At 36.7% G+C, this 15,483-nt stretch overlaps 2 protein-coding genes across 3 annotated transcripts; one reads left to right on the forward strand and one right to left on the reverse strand.

Moving 5' to 3' along the window:
- Nucleotides 1-664: 664 nt before the first annotated feature.
- Nucleotides 665-7,860, forward strand: LOC111327411 (leucine zipper transcription factor-like protein 1). Its single transcript, XM_022931585.2, has 12 exons — nt 665-840; nt 1,321-1,442; nt 2,023-2,217; nt 2,318-2,384; nt 2,882-2,959; nt 4,690-4,755; nt 4,957-5,043; nt 5,391-5,456; nt 5,574-5,633; nt 5,952-5,996; nt 6,084-6,187; nt 7,401-7,860. The coding sequence occupies exons 1-12, from the start codon at nt 838-840 to the stop codon at nt 7,417-7,419; spliced, it is 912 nt and encodes a 303-aa protein (XP_022787320.1). The 5' UTR covers nt 665-837; the 3' UTR covers nt 7,420-7,860.
- On the reverse strand, nt 7,846-15,367 carry LOC111327413 (ATP synthase subunit C lysine N-methyltransferase). Of its 2 annotated transcripts, XM_022931586.2 has the most exons (4): nt 14,740-15,351; nt 14,088-14,225; nt 8,548-8,598; nt 7,846-8,240 (listed from the first exon to the last, which is right to left on the reverse strand). In XM_022931586.2, exons 1-4 carry the CDS (start codon nt 15,079-15,081, stop codon nt 8,091-8,093), a joined length of 681 nt encoding a protein of 226 aa, XP_022787321.1. In that variant the 5' UTR covers nt 15,082-15,351; the 3' UTR covers nt 7,846-8,090. The 2 variants fall into 2 exon arrangements, with proteins under 2 accessions (XP_022787321.1, XP_022787322.1); XM_022931587.2 differs by lacking the exon at nt 8,548-8,598 and having other exon boundaries at nt 14,740-15,367.
- Nucleotides 15,368-15,483: the final 116 nt, after the last annotated feature.

Below are 15,483 nucleotides of genomic sequence, written 5' to 3' on the forward strand. Positions count from 1 at the left end.
TTGTGCATGCAGGATTTGTGCCCGAAAATATTGTAATCATTGCAAGAATAAATAAACATCTATGTTAAATCATCTCCATGATATAGTCTATACTAAACAAAACATGTCAACATGTGGTGGATTTTTACCTCGCCACTTCTCAGTTCCGTGAATATCCACCATTAGTATATACTAAAACGGTGGATAGCATTGAAGGCGTGCTCTGATTGGCTTGTCAAACTCCGAATATCCTTTGCTTTTTACCTCCTAGCAACTCGGGAAAAAATGGTGTCCTGGTTTGCATCCTAGCCTTCTTTGCAGATGATCTTTGTGTGTCGAATTAAAAATATTTCCCCCAACGAATTTCCCTCAGGGGAGATATTTTTAATTTGACACACAAAGAACGTGTGTAAAGGAGGCTATTTGAATCCATGACAACAACAACAACAACAACAACAACAACAACAACACAACTTTATTTAAGTGTTTAAGTGAAGAAATCACTCAAATTAATTATATTATCTCATTGTTTTAGTATATGCTAAAACAACTATTCGCCTCAGTGTCGGTTGTTAGCGGTGGGTATTGACCTCGTCGCTTCGGGGCTCAGCAAATATCCACCACTAACCACCTCCCCTTCGGTGAATAATTGTTTCATCCACAGCTTGGTAACCAGGTATTTTTGTTAGTAGCCTGGTTACTTGGTAATTAGTTTGCCATGGCTGCCGGACATTCGCGTCCTTGTTGTCAGAGAAATTAATCTTCGTCTCGTTTTGTTTCTTCTAATCAAAATATCCTCACATTGGATTTAAAATAAGACGAAGAAGGAAACAATTTCTTTAAAATCTTAAGTTGATCATGGTAAGTTTGTCTTCAGATTTTTGTTGTCCGCACGCTTAAGGCCGCTAAACTTGTTATCAGTTTCCTCAAATTGATCTTCCCATGTTCAAATCACAAATACTTATATTTATCCTGCAGCTCTGTCATGGTAGCTTTGCTTACTGCGTTTAAACCGAATTTACCTCCTCCTAGCTTTTCCGATAGCTGTTATTATTATTACTATTCATGTTTGTGATTACTTCCAGTTACATGTCTGTCTCTTCAAGGCTTCGTGAAATATTTCGCACATGAGCTTAAGCATACTGAGCCTACTAATCTTATTTGATGTCATTTAAATTATTTGAATAATGACACAAAAATGACATGTGAAATTATTAACTTGAGACTAATTTTTTTGGTATCTAAATACTTCAAAGATAACGAAGTCGTCAACATTTTGATGACTTACGAATATTAATAAGGCAACTTTTTTACTTCAATTTTATTGATCACTGTTCACAGGACATTGGATTAAATGAGCATCATCAACAAATTGTCGTAAACTACCTCAGGTTTGCACGTTATGGGCGAGGACAGAGACTCAGGGGAATAGATGCATCTTTTGAGGAACTAAAAGACAGCAGGTGTGATTTAAACAGTACTGTGTCATTTGATTACATGTTACGGCACCCACAAGCTGTCATTCTATCAGTGAAGTGGTCTGGGTTTGAGGAAGTAGCAAAGTGGAGAGGTTCATTCACAGATCTCATGATATGGAGTTCTGGGATGGAGTCCAAGACCACACCTGAAAATAGCTTATTAGCTTATCTCCTGCCATTTTGAATTTGGATTATTTTTTGGTTTCATTTGAATGATTTGTTTCTTTGATTAGCTGGTTTTCTCTTACCTTTAAAGCTATAATCATAGCCATGAATATAATTTTTATGATATATATTTGTATTATTTAGAACCCCATTTCCTTCAAATCCAAATTATGGCTGTCTTTTGTCACCAGTATGGGATTTCAGAAAGTGGGGGAGGGATGGGTGGGTAGAAGGAAGAATTATTGCTACAGTGAACACTAGTAACTTGATACATTGATATTGTTTATCTGTTCAGCTTTTTTTTTTTTCTAGTTAACTTCTACCTTGAAATTTATCCTTTGGCCAGTGATTAACCTGGACCAAAAAAGGGATTGATACCATAGAGTTATTGTTTACACAGACTTGTAGAAGACACGTACACCCTTGATGAAGTGACAGACATGTTAGATGGCCTTTGTGCAGTGGTGAGAGGAGAGGTTGAATCTGAACTGATTAATGCTGCACACACTAATGTTCTTCTTCTGAGGCAAGTGTTTAGTCAAGCTGAGAAATGGCATTTGAAGCTGCAGGCTGACATATCAGAACTGGAAAATAGGTGAGTTTTTCATTTAGTGGCTCTTTTGCTCACAAATTTTATACTGTACCTTCAGATTTAGTCTGCTATTTGCTTTTCACATGATTGCATTTTGTTGCAGAGAGCTAATAAATGAAATTGCAAAGTTTGAAGAAAGGGAATTCTCTCCTGGTGCACCAAGCTCACAGGTATAGTATTGTGGAATGTTCATGTACAAGTTTAGATAGATAGATAGATACTTAGATAGATACTTTATTATAAACACCTTGCAGCCATAGGCTGAATTACGGAATATTTACAAATACAGATGATAAAAAAAGGAGGTATAAAATAGCTTAACAGCTTCAAATGTCTGTTGAACAAAAATATGACTACTTATCCTCTGGAAATGAATTTTATTTCCTAGACAATTGTAGTTTAGTCATGTTTATAACAGCAATGACCTTGCTCTTTAAACAAATCCCATTATTATAACTGGAACCCAAGACAGTCAATCCTTGCACTCATAGCAAGTATTTGTTGCTCTACCGTATGAAATGTATATACTTGTCTCAGTTGCACTATAATCCATAATTTCCTTATAACATCAGAAATACTTTTGTTGTCAGATGATAGTCTGAGAAACTAGTACATTTAAATTCCTTTCAAGTATTTGCATTTTTTGTGTTTTTTTTCTTCCCTTCAGACTAAGTTGTCTAAACTGTCCCAAGCCTCAAAGCTAGAACCTTTAAATGAAGGAGGAGGGGCAGCATTACTTCAGATTGTAAGTTGATTAATTTATTGAACAGTCGCCTTTAAGGATAAATCTTAGAAAGACTTTGTCATTGATTAGCTGATACTCTGAGGGGAACGTAGGATGGAGGACTTCCTTGCTACTTTCTGAAACCCTCCTCTAGACCTTACCCACCCCTCCCCCCTCTTTGTCTCAGCATTGTTTTCAGTATCTTTCTCTCTTGGGATTCAAAGATGTCCCAGAAGAGAAATTAAGGAGGAATGGAGGAGGAAGAGGGGTAACATGGTAAATAATTGCGAATGTGAATGTGATCAAAATTACACCACTAAGAAATATTTAGTGCTTACTTTTATTATCTGTTTTGATTATTTTGTTTGCATTTTTTTACAATTAATTATAGCCAATATTCAACAACTGTTCTCCATTAGTAGCAGCTTTACAAAATTTAACCAATTTCTGACATCTCCAACATACTCATATTTGTGAAGATTCATTTAACTAAGTGTCTAGATTTTCACTTCAGTTTTGGTATGGAGTCATGAATATTATAACTCCATAGAATGTCCCCACATCAATTTTTGAGAAGTTATTACACAATGTTCTATCATGGGTTAATTTCTACTAGTGAGATCAGGCTTTGTCTAATTTGAAACTGATTATAAATAATTAATTAAACAAGCTTTTTATTGTCAATCATTCATCATTTATTTATTGTGTTGTCTTTGAAATACTTATAAACTGCATCATTATTGGTGATTTCACTGTGCTCTTTGACTATTGAATAATGCCCTTTACCTAAATTAACCATTTGATGTAGAGTTTCCTGTTCATGGCTCATTTTGTGGAGTACAGATTTATATGGTTTAATCCTTCCTAAATAAGCACAACCAATACTTCCATTTTTCTTTAATAAAAGGAAATTAGTTAGGACTTTTATTCTCAAACATAAACCACAATACACTTGAACCTCTTAATTATTGATTACAAATGGCTGTTGTGTATCAGATATTCTTAATGTTCCAAGCATCACACAACTCCATGGAAACAGTTTGTGTATTTGTAGCATATATATGCATGGAGGATAATTTGCCAAAGGAGTTTATACAGTGATCCACAGTGGATAATTGCTAAGATTGATTATAAAAGTCTGTGCTGTAGAGATGATTCTTTTACAACTGTCAGAAAAAGAACTCTTAACAGAACTGATTAGGGATCAGCAAAAGGTGACTACAACATGGAGTGTTTCACTTCAGATTGTTAGTTCTAAACACATCACTTTAACATTTGTGAATATATGAAAGCGAAGATCGCGTCTCATACACATCACTTTTAAATGGATAGACTTTTAGTTTTAATATAGCATGATTTTATTTTGTAGCTCTTAATCAGGTGGTTGCATTTAAGAAAGCTTTTTGCAGCAGAGGACTTGAAGCACATTTGCCATTGCTTTGATTCACTACTTACCATCTTATAAGTTGTGCCTCCAAGGGAATATGATTTTTTTTTTAACTTCATCACAATTCAATATGTTTTTATTGAATGTCTAGGGTTGATTACAATTGTTATCTGATGTTAATATTGCTGCCCCTTTTTACTTGAGCCTTGTTGCCTGTCTGTGCTGATCACTCATAAAATATTATCTTTTGTACAATTCATGTATAATTTGTTTCTGAGACTCTTTCATAATATAGGTTTATCTCATGGGCAATAGTAACTATGATGGACATTTCACTCCACTGACAATATGTTTTGTTTCCTAGGAAATTAACCGGTTGAATGAAGAAAATTCAAAGCTCAGAGATCGCATCAAAATTTTGGAGGGAAAGGTTTGACTAAATTAATCTGAAACAATCTTAATCTTTACAATTGTATTTAATTTGTTATTGCTTTGAAGACATTTAAACAAGACTGATGTAGTTATTGTCTTGTTTTTCCCAATCATAATTTGACAAATTGTAATCAAAAGCAAAGCAGAACCTGATAAAAAAACTGATACAGGTTTTTTTGGTCTCAATTTTTTTTAACAGGCAACAAGTGCCATTGGAGAAAAAAGTAAACTTCAAGCTGATCTAGAAAGCACCCAGGCAGCTTTGAAAGCAAAAGGCAATGTTAAGGTTTGTCCAGTATCACTTCTCATTAATATTTTATCAAGTCAATGAACCATACCCATTTGATCCATAACCCTTTAACTCTCAAGATTTGATGATTTCTCCCTTCTAGCTGGTAGATGTTTCCTTGTTAATTAGTTACGAGAATTTGGTGCTAGATCAAGATAAAAATTCTACCAGATAAGTTTTGAGTATTCTCATAACCTTGCTTGATAATTAATACATGAATATTATGGTGAGAAGTTACATGTTAATCACTTCTGGGCATTGAAGGGTTAACCTTTACTTTTCATTAGCAACTTAAGGCTTCTCTACTTTTCAGTATTACAATGTTCCTGATTCTTCTTCCACAGGGTTATGGCAAAGAACTTGCTGACCTAGAGGAACAGATGGCTGCAACTAAATTAGATCTGAAAATGGTAATGATGAAAATGATGATACATTTTGAAAAAGTTCAGATTATTGTTTATAGAAGTTCCTAAACAATTTTGTTCTACTTAATACTAGTTTTTTTATTAATTTTTCCTTTCTTACAGACAAAAGAAAAGGGCTCTACTCATTCTGCATCATTGCATGATGAATTAACAAACTGTAAGGTAAGATATTCAAATGTGTACCTTATCTATACGTAATGATTAAGAAATGTTACTGAAGAGTCAATCTTTGTAATCCTTGTAATCCACTGATTATCTTCTGGGTAGAAGCATTAAATATACCCTGTCTTACCATTACTCCTTACCAATTTTCATGTCTTGGTATTTATTGAATTTTAGCTGTTAGAATTTGACTGAAGCTAATAAAAAAAAATGATTGCTTGTGTTTCAAGGGTTAACAAATTTGTATGTTTATTAGATTTAAAAAAAAACTGTGGCTTAATGTTTCTGTATTAATTTCTTATTTCTTCTCTTATATAGCATGAGATGCTAAAGCTTCAACATGAATTAGAAGAAGCACAAAAGGTAATTAACCTTGTGTACACCAAACAGAGAATCTGGTTTATGTCACAGCTAGAAGCATGTCACTCAAAAAGCTTTTCTTGTTTTCAGGATCTTACCAAGAAATTTAATGAAACAACTCAATACAAGAACATGAAGCAGATGTTGACTTCAAAGAACGACCAGATTAAAGATTTACGGAGTCGTTTACGCAAGTGAGTTTATGTGACTCTTCTTTCTATAACATGTTGTTACAAGTAATTACTATAAGCTTGGCCAGTGGCTGCTTTCTCGATACTAGTCCCACTAACTTTGCGCTCCCATAGTAAATTTTTTCGGAGATGATAAGCAAGAACCAAGACAGTCACATTCAAGCTGCTGTTGACACCCTAGCAAGCCGTGCGACCGAGGATAAGTTTCAACTAAACGAGACCAAATGCAAAGAACTGCTCGTGAACTTTAACACTAACAAACCTACTTCTTTCGATCCAGTTGTTGTTAATGGCAAGCCCATTGACCTAACTACTAGTGCCAAAATACTAGGCCTTAACATCTCTAATGATTTGAAATGGAATTGTCACATAACTCCATTTTTAAAAAAGCTAAAAAGCGCTTGTATTGCTTATCTCAGCTTAAATGCTCTGGTCTTGGTACCCGTGAGTTAGTCCAGTTTTTCTGCACTTGTGTTCGTCCGATTATAGACTATGCATGTCCTGTCTTCCATGACGGCCTTCCTGTGTACCCCTCCAACGAACTTGAAGAAATACAAAAGCAGGCTACGCGCATTATTTTTCCTCTTTACTCATATAATGAGGCCTTGGCTGAATCAGGCCTGACTAAACTTTCAGATCGCCGCCAGAAACTAGTTGATAAACTATTTAAGAATGTTTTACAGAATGAACAGAACAAGCTCCATGAACTTCTTCCTACTCGTAACACATGTACCTTTAACCTAAGAAATATGCGGAAGTTTTATTACCTTTAATGCCCTTAAGGCTTGAACGGTTTTATACAACGGTTTTTTTTTTTAGAACATATATTTAGTGTTCTTATTGCTGTTTTAATACATTTAGTCTATTTAATGTAATTATCAATGTTTGAAACTTGTAAATAATCGTATAATTCAACTTTTGGTAGCAAATCGGTTATTAATAAACTATCTATCGATTGTTAATGAAACAGGACAAAACAAGAATCCTTACAACATCACCCTTGAATAACAGATTGAGGTCAAAAGAATAATGGAAATGATCACCAACTAAAGAAGTTTCTAATTATTGATTCCGATTGCATTTGAGTCCTGATCATCACCTTAGAAAATTGATAGAGAACAGTATGGAGAATATGTATACTGATGTTACTGTGTAGAGGGTTAAATTACTCTTTTAGGTTATCTCAATACTTATGTTTTGCTTGGTCTTTTTCCAGATATGAACCTGACACCTGAAAAAATGGTGTGTGATTTGTGGCATCCAAAGGGAATTCAGTGAACATATTCTACATAACATCCAGCTGTACTAAAAAGACCTACTAGTGACTTAAGTTCTGACTATTTTGTGGTGTTCTGACTGAGAAAAAGTTCACTGAGTAATTTCTGAAGTTTTTTAACTCTGTAGAAGTATTACAAGTGATCTTGTAATTGTTTTTTTTTTATTGAACATTTATTTAGTAATATTACTGATAAAAATTATGTACATGAGGTGATATTAAAAGTGAAAACACAAAATGAAAATGGTAATTGAATGAAAGCAAGTCAAAGAAGTGCAAAGGAATTAACATTTTAATGTTTGTCTTTCTGATATTAATGAAGATATTATTTATTACATGTATGTGTTTTCGTCTTTTTATGTCTTGAATAATAAACCAGGCATAGTATTGTGTGCATAGATTTTATTGTTAAGAGGTTGTATTTTAAAATATAAACAGCAACTCTGTATCCTTGAATGACACTGCATAAAAAAGTGTGGCACAGGTTCAACTTTTAACTTGCATACTGCTGGGTAAATTCTACAGGTCTTGCAATTTATATTGGTTACAAAAAGTAGTAGACAAGTATCTCCCCTCTAATTTCCCATTTATTCACAATTTCAATTATCAATCCTATTCTAAATGTCCCTTTCATGGTTTTGGTCTTTGATACAACCATACACTGTCAATTCCTTCCTCAATCTTATCTGTTGGTTTCCAGTTGGGTAATGGAAAACGACATGCTAGTATTTGAGCATCATCCTTCATTTCTTCTTGGAACTTATCTTGGAGCTTTGGCATCTACATATTTCCAAGTAGAAAGAAAGCATAATTACACAAGTACAAATGATAAATATTAATACATGACTTAATAAAGAGCCATCGTGAGCCCTCATAAGTAATTAAGGATGTTTTAATATATTACTATTGTGGTTCAAATTTCCCTTTCAATCAAAAGATTTTTAAACACCGTTTAGTTTTCCCTCTGACTCAGGTTATGGCCCTCATATAAATCCGAGACAAACCTTTTAAGGCTATTATAATATAAAATTAAAATAAACTGTTTTCAAAATTGTTAAACCAGGGAAAATTTGAAGTGTAACATTACCATCTCTGAGACTCCAAATATTACAATGGTGTCAGGGGTTGACAGATTAACCTGTAAATAAATGGAACACAACAAAACACATTCAGGGTCCAGATGATCAAGAGAAATGCTGTATCCAGTGCTGCAAGCTGTGAACTTTGTTTGCCATGGTGAGTAGAAAACATTGTTGGCATGTAAACTTCCAACCAGACTTATAAACATCAATGATAATATGTGATTGCACTTGGATCTATCCATTGAGCTAACCGCCTCCCGGTTAGCTCAATGGATAGAGCGCTGGACTGTTGCGCGGGAGGTCGAGGGTTCAAGCCCTGGCCGGACCAACACTCCGGGTCTTAACCAAGGGTGCCACATGCTGGGAAACCCCCTCCTGTCCGAGGGAAATTGACTTCACTAAGCCAAAATAACATCATTCCACATTTTATTTCATATCTTGTAAACTAAGAATTTAGAGCAAAAACATTACAGAAAAACATTACTCTGAAAATGATAGGCTTTCTAATGGTATAAAAATCTCAACCTTTCAGGAAAATGCTGTTGAACTACACAGCTGCAAATTGGAGCAAAACAAAAACTTGCATATTGACTCCATGTTGTCTTATGATAAGCAACCACATAAGCAAGAAACTACTTAATTCCACTTATCATGCTCATTCTACTATACAAGTGAGTAAAACTAAGGACTAAATGCATGTAGCATGTTATGTTTAAGATTTTCAAAGGCAAAAATTTCTTTAATGACAGAAATTAGCAAAGTGCAATTTCAAATCTCGCGGCACTGTTCAAGCGAGATCCTCTGCGGTATGATTTCGAAAGCAGTCTAAGCAAATGCGTTTGCCGCAAAGTTCGCAAGCCATTCGACACCAAGTAGTTTTCTTCTGCTTTAGGCAACGCTTGCAGCGGCCTTTGGTGTAGGAAATCGGCCAGTGCCCTCCTTCAATTCGCCCAGAACTCACTGACAATCTTCGTGACGAAAAGTCACCGATCAAATCTTGGACCAATTCCAGCCGAAAAGCGAGCTGAGTTCTGTTTCTGTGATTCAGAGTTAATCTCTCCAGAATGTGTGCATTGACGATAGAAACATCAACGAGAAACCAAACAAGGCAGCGCCACCATTTCTTTGATTTTCTTCCCGTCATATAGTATCCGCGAAGTTGATCACTAAGATCAACACCGCCCATGTTGTTGTTGTAAGACTTAACAACGGGAACGCTCGGCACTTCAACAATACTTCCATCTTTCTGCGTCCGGTTTACTCGCTCATCGCCGACAGGATTAGATTGTGTGCTGAGGAAATACACGGGTTTCTTGTCTTACCACACAGTTACGACCAAATTCTCTCTTCGCAGGAATAGCGACTCTCCTTGTCGAAGACGTTTCACTCGTTGCGTGGTTGGAGCGATCTCCCGTGGAATGCCATGACGATTTGAACGGACAGTTCCACAAACATAAATTTAGTCGCGAAGCAAATTTTCCGCTAAGGCAATCGAAGAAAAGAAGTTGTCAATAAAAACATGCTGGTTTTTGCCAACCAAGGGCCGTGTTTAATTGTAGACAACACGGTATCCAAGTCCTTGTTCGGGTTAGCATCTCGCTCCTTCCCCGTGTAAACACTCAGGTTCCAAACATAGCCATTCGAAACGTCGGCACATTCCCAAACTTTAATGCCTCTCTTTACTGGCTTTAGCGGCATGTACTGTTTCATTCCGAGCCTTCCTTTAAAGGGAATTATCGCCTCGTCGATGGAAACTTTTTTTTGGCCTGTATTCGCTTCTTATCGAAGAAACAACAGAATCGAGTAGCGGGGCATATGGTATTTCGTGGACTGGACTGGACTGGACTGGACTAGTAAAACGCGGACTAGTAAAGCGCGGACTAGTAAAACGCGGACTAGTAAAACGCGGACTAGTAAAACGACAACGACAAAAAAAACAATTTCATACGAAGGCGATCATAAGACTTAATGGCAAGCCAATTTAGTAAGTGACAATCCCTGTTTGACTTTTAAGCTGCAAATGGGTTTGACATGCGCCAGATACAAACAAATTTATAAGTTTAGGCTAAGAAAGAATTTTATTCAGCACCAGTTCAAAATTCTAAAATACACTCTCGTCGTAAATTTCACGGCAGAAACGCAGGAATTCGATGAATAAAAGTCGCATTAAATCTCCTTGTGTCTAGGTAGAAAGAGTCTCATTGACTCCAGCTTTTCGGTGGAAGAATAACCGATTTACACACGCCGTTACAGAAAACAAACAAGCAGACTGACGACTCCAAAACACAATTTGCATTCACTTAGAATTTCACTTTCCGTGACATTTTAGAACGGAACAGAGGTAAATCTTCGAAGATTAATCGTCGTTGGAAATAAAAAATACTTTTCGTAAGATCTCTGTTTTCCTCTTTACGAGAAAATCATCGCACGATCAATTAACTCGTGTGTTTGTCACACAAGTACTGCTGTGTCTTCAAAAGCGTATGCTTCAATTGACAGGTGTCACATCGTGACAGTTACTTTTCCAAAAAATGTTTGAAAATTTGTTCGGAAGCCCTTTAACTACCTTTACAAATAAAAATCTTTCGTTGAAAGTTTTCTCTTTAATTTGAAGAACCCGAATGATTTTAGGGCTGCAATTACGAGTTTATTTACGGGAAAATCCTCCTTGAACTGAACAATTTTATAGCGAGTGAGTTATAAAGAAAACAAACGTTATTCAAATTAAAGAGAAAGCTTTCGCCGAAATATTTTTATTTGTCAGTGTAAAGATAGTTAAAAGGCTTCCGAACAAATTTTCAAACATTTTTTTGAAAAGTAACTGTCACGATGTGATACCTGTCAATTGAAGCATACGCTTTTGAAGAAACAGCAGTACTTGTGTGACAAACACACACGTGTTAACTGATCATGCGACGATTTTCCCGTAAAGAGAAAAACAGAGATCTTACGAAAAGTATTTTTTATTTCCAACGACGATTAATCTTCGAAGATTTACCTCTGTTCCGTTTTAAAATGTCACGGAAAGTGAAATTGTAAGTGAATGCAAATATGTGTTTCCCGCTCTTTTTGGTTTTTATCTTTTTCACACGCACGCACAAATGACAACTTTGTCCGCAACGGACGCGGGTCCTTTCGTTTCAAAAAAATTTGTCAAAATCGGTCAGCCCCACCCAGGCACACCGGCGTCTCTGATGATTTTTAGAATTTTGAAACTTTTAGGAAACCGCAAAAATTGGGTCGCATTACAAAAGGCTTGTGTTGACAGAGTTCAATCCCTAGAGTAAACAATTCGGTCATAATGCGACCCGAGCCTTAAAGAATCCAGGATGCTACACCAATTTTTGAACAGTTCAGAAATATACGAACAGTTCAGAAGTTCCCATTACGGACCGACCTATGCTGGTGAATAACACTTTGATCTTTTTCTAACGCATAAAAACAATGATTGCTAAAAGAACCCGAATGATTTAGGGCTACAATTACGAGTTTAATTACGGGAAAATCCTCCTTGAACTTCACAATTTGATGGCGAGTGAGTTATAAAGAAAACAAGCGTTATTCAAGTTAAAGAGAATGTTTTCGCCGAAACATTTTTTTGATAAGCAACTGTGACGATGTGACACCTGTCAATTGAAGAAAGAAGCATACGCTTTTGAAGAAACAGCAGTACTGGTATGACAAAGACACACGAGTTAAATTATCATGCGACGATTTTCTCGTAAAAAGAAAAACAGTTAGAGATCTTACGGAAAGTATTTTTTATTTCCAACGACGATTAATCTTCGAAGATTTACCTCTGTTCCGTTTTAAAATTTCACGGAAAGTCAAATTGTAAGTGAATGCAAATATGTGTTTTGGCCGGGAGTTGTCAGTCTGCTTGTTTGTTTTCTGTAATGGCGTGTGTAAATCGGTGTTTCTTCCACCGAAAAGCTGAAGTCAATGAGACTCTTTCTACCTAGACACAAGGAGATTTAATGCGACTTTTATTCATCGAATTCCTGCGTTTCTGCCGTGAAATTTACGACGAAAGTGTATTTTAGGATTTTGAACTGGTGCTCAATAAAATTCTTTCTTAGCCTAAACTTATAAATTTGTTTGTATCTGGCGCATGTGCAACCCATTTGCAGCTTAAAAGTCGAACAGGGATTGTCACTTACTAAATTGGCTTGCCATTAAGTCTTATGATCACCTTCGTATGAAATTGTTTTTTTTGTCGTTGTCGTTTTACTAGTCCGCGTTTTACTAGTCCGCGTTTTACTAGTCCGCGTTTTACTAGTCCGCGTTTTACTAGTCCCCGTTTTACTAGTCCGCGCTTTACTAGTCCGCCTTTTACTAGTCCAGTCCAGTCCAGTCCAGTCTACGAAATACCATATGCCGAGTAGCGGCCGCACTTTGAAAAGTTTGTCGTGGTTAGCATTACCACGTGGTAAATCTCTGTTCTTGTCGTTCAAATGGAGATATTGAGAAATCTTCTTGAAACGATTTCTTGAAAATACCTTTTGTATCTCCGGAACGCCAAGGAGAGGATTCTTTGACCAGTATGAATGGATTTCTGGTAGCTGTTTGATTCCAAACATTATGTTTACTGCGAAGAATGTACGGATTTCAACGGCGTTTGTCTCACGCCACTCTGGGTCAGCTTTGATTGCCATCGCTTGCCGAGCATAGCGGTTGGTTTCTTCAGCAATTCTGTCAAAATTTTCTTGTTTAAACATCAGTTTAAAAAAATCGAGGGCAGATGACTGGACCAGTATTTTGGACGAAGGGATTCACTTCGACTGGATCACGATTTGTGTTCCACGGCACAACGCCGTCTTCTTCAGTTTCTGAGTCAGTAAGCTCAAAATCCGAAAGGTCTTCAGTATTTACACAACCCAAGACACAGATATATCTGACTCACTGTCAGAGACATTTCTGCTGGATTCAAGTTGTTGACCGAATCCCAAAAACTCTTCTTCCTCGCTCTCCGATTGGAATAGCGCCGCCATTACGAAATAATAACATTTATTTTCAGCCTACGATACCATAAAAAATTTGTAAGAACCCTACCCCTGAAAGTAGACTCAAATGAAAGTAAAATTGTATCACTATTGGTTGAAATACAATAGACACCTGGAACAATAAAGGAAGAACGTTTTAGATTGGTTGGAAAACGATGAGGTCAAGCGTGCCATATGGCACTCTTGGGCTTTTGAAGGGGTGGTACAGGAGAGTGCCATATGGCACTCTTGGGCTGGAAAGGGTTAAAATGAATGAGAAGAATTTGCTGCTTTTCTATAACATCAAGAAATGGTTAGATATTCTAGTCTTCTCGGATAGGGACGAATAAATGGAGGTCCCGTCTCCTGCAGGGTTGGGGTAGGAGACGTTAATTTCCCACAAACGAGATTACTGTGTGATGGATGTCCTCCCCTGGGGTGGGATGGGTGAGTTTATTTACAGAGGGCCATGTGTTAGAAAACTCTTCGCTGGGTTAATCATGTATTTACCCTCTTGAAATAAAGAACATTGTATTGTATTGTATTGTATTTCAGTTTGTCACCTTCCACAAGTCAGCTCTTGAAAATGTAGCTTTGTGATGAAGTCCTTGTAACCTGGCCTGTAATCTTGAGTACCAAACCAGCCAGTGATTTAGTTCGTAACCATGAGCTTGGTAACCTCGTCTAGCTGCAGCAATTACCTATAAATTAAATTAAATGATCCAAAATTTACAAAGAAATAGTATTTCCCTTGCATATCACATCCTTCTGTTCCACCTTGTCAATTGCTGAAGCCAGCACAGAAGGGGGTCCAGGTTTGAACCCCCCCTCGCCACATTCAGACCTGAATGTGGCTTATTTTTCTTTTATAGCTGTTCGTCTGACTTCAAAATTCTCAAAAATGGGATTTCTTATGAACCCCTTTAAACTGTAGGAGTGATCAGTATCCAATTTGTCCTGACATAAATTCTGCTAAATCATTTCTTAAGATCATAACATTTAAGGGAATGATTGCCAACCCAGGAAGCTTAGATTGTTAAATAAATTATCCTTGTCAGAAGAAGAGTAAGGAGGAAATAGATACTGATGTTAGGGTGTAAAAGGTCAAAGTTCATCTGGCTGATTTTTTTAACGAAGGGAAAGGGTTGACTTCGAAGCAATTTTAGTCCACCCCCCCATCAAACACTCTCGGGTGACATTAAAAATGATACAAACCACTCTTCCGTCCCCACTTCCCAAGTCCACCAAGGTTGATCCTTTATGTTTGGAAGCTCCCATTCGTAAGATGTTAGCAATTTGTCTCTCTGTGGCCGGTACGTAAGGAAGACAAATTTTTCGTAACGCTGGCGTTACAAATGGTGTAGTCACCAGCACAATTCCAACAGTTGCGGTCCCTGTAATTCCGAGGAATACTTTGCCTATCTTAGATTTACTCTTAGAGTTTCTTGCGTCCTCTTGCGAATCAAATCCCAGCTGATTCTCAGGGCTCATGTCTGTTGCCTGGTTGTTTTCAGAAGACTTGTGAGATCGTTCCACGATACATGGGCAAATCAGCATTGACACAAAAATAACAATCTAACGCATGTGATTTCTTTATCAAGAGCTATGTTTGCGCGGAAATCGTTTCATTTCGCGCTATCAGGAGTAAAATTCCACAAGTTTGGCTCCAAGAAAACAAAGACAAACATGCTATCCACAAAATTCACGTGTACCCGGCCATCTTGGAAAATAAACTCTGCACTGTGTAGGGAGGAGGGGAGTTTTTCGTTATCTTTCAATTTTTTTTCTTTAATCCGCCATGACACATCCCAGCTGTATTAGTCGGAATAAATATTTCACTATTGATATAACAATTCCTTTTATAACATGATATCAAGTAACTCTATTAAGCAAGAAAAACTTTGTGATTTGACTCCCTCCTACCCCCTCACTCGTCTTTTTTGACTGTCTAGATTGCGG

Source organism: Stylophora pistillata, chromosome 12 (genome assembly GCF_964205215.1).
Source record: "Stylophora pistillata chromosome 12, jaStyPist1.2, whole genome shotgun sequence".
In the NCBI taxonomy this organism is placed as follows: domain Eukaryota; kingdom Metazoa; phylum Cnidaria; class Anthozoa; order Scleractinia; family Pocilloporidae; genus Stylophora; species Stylophora pistillata.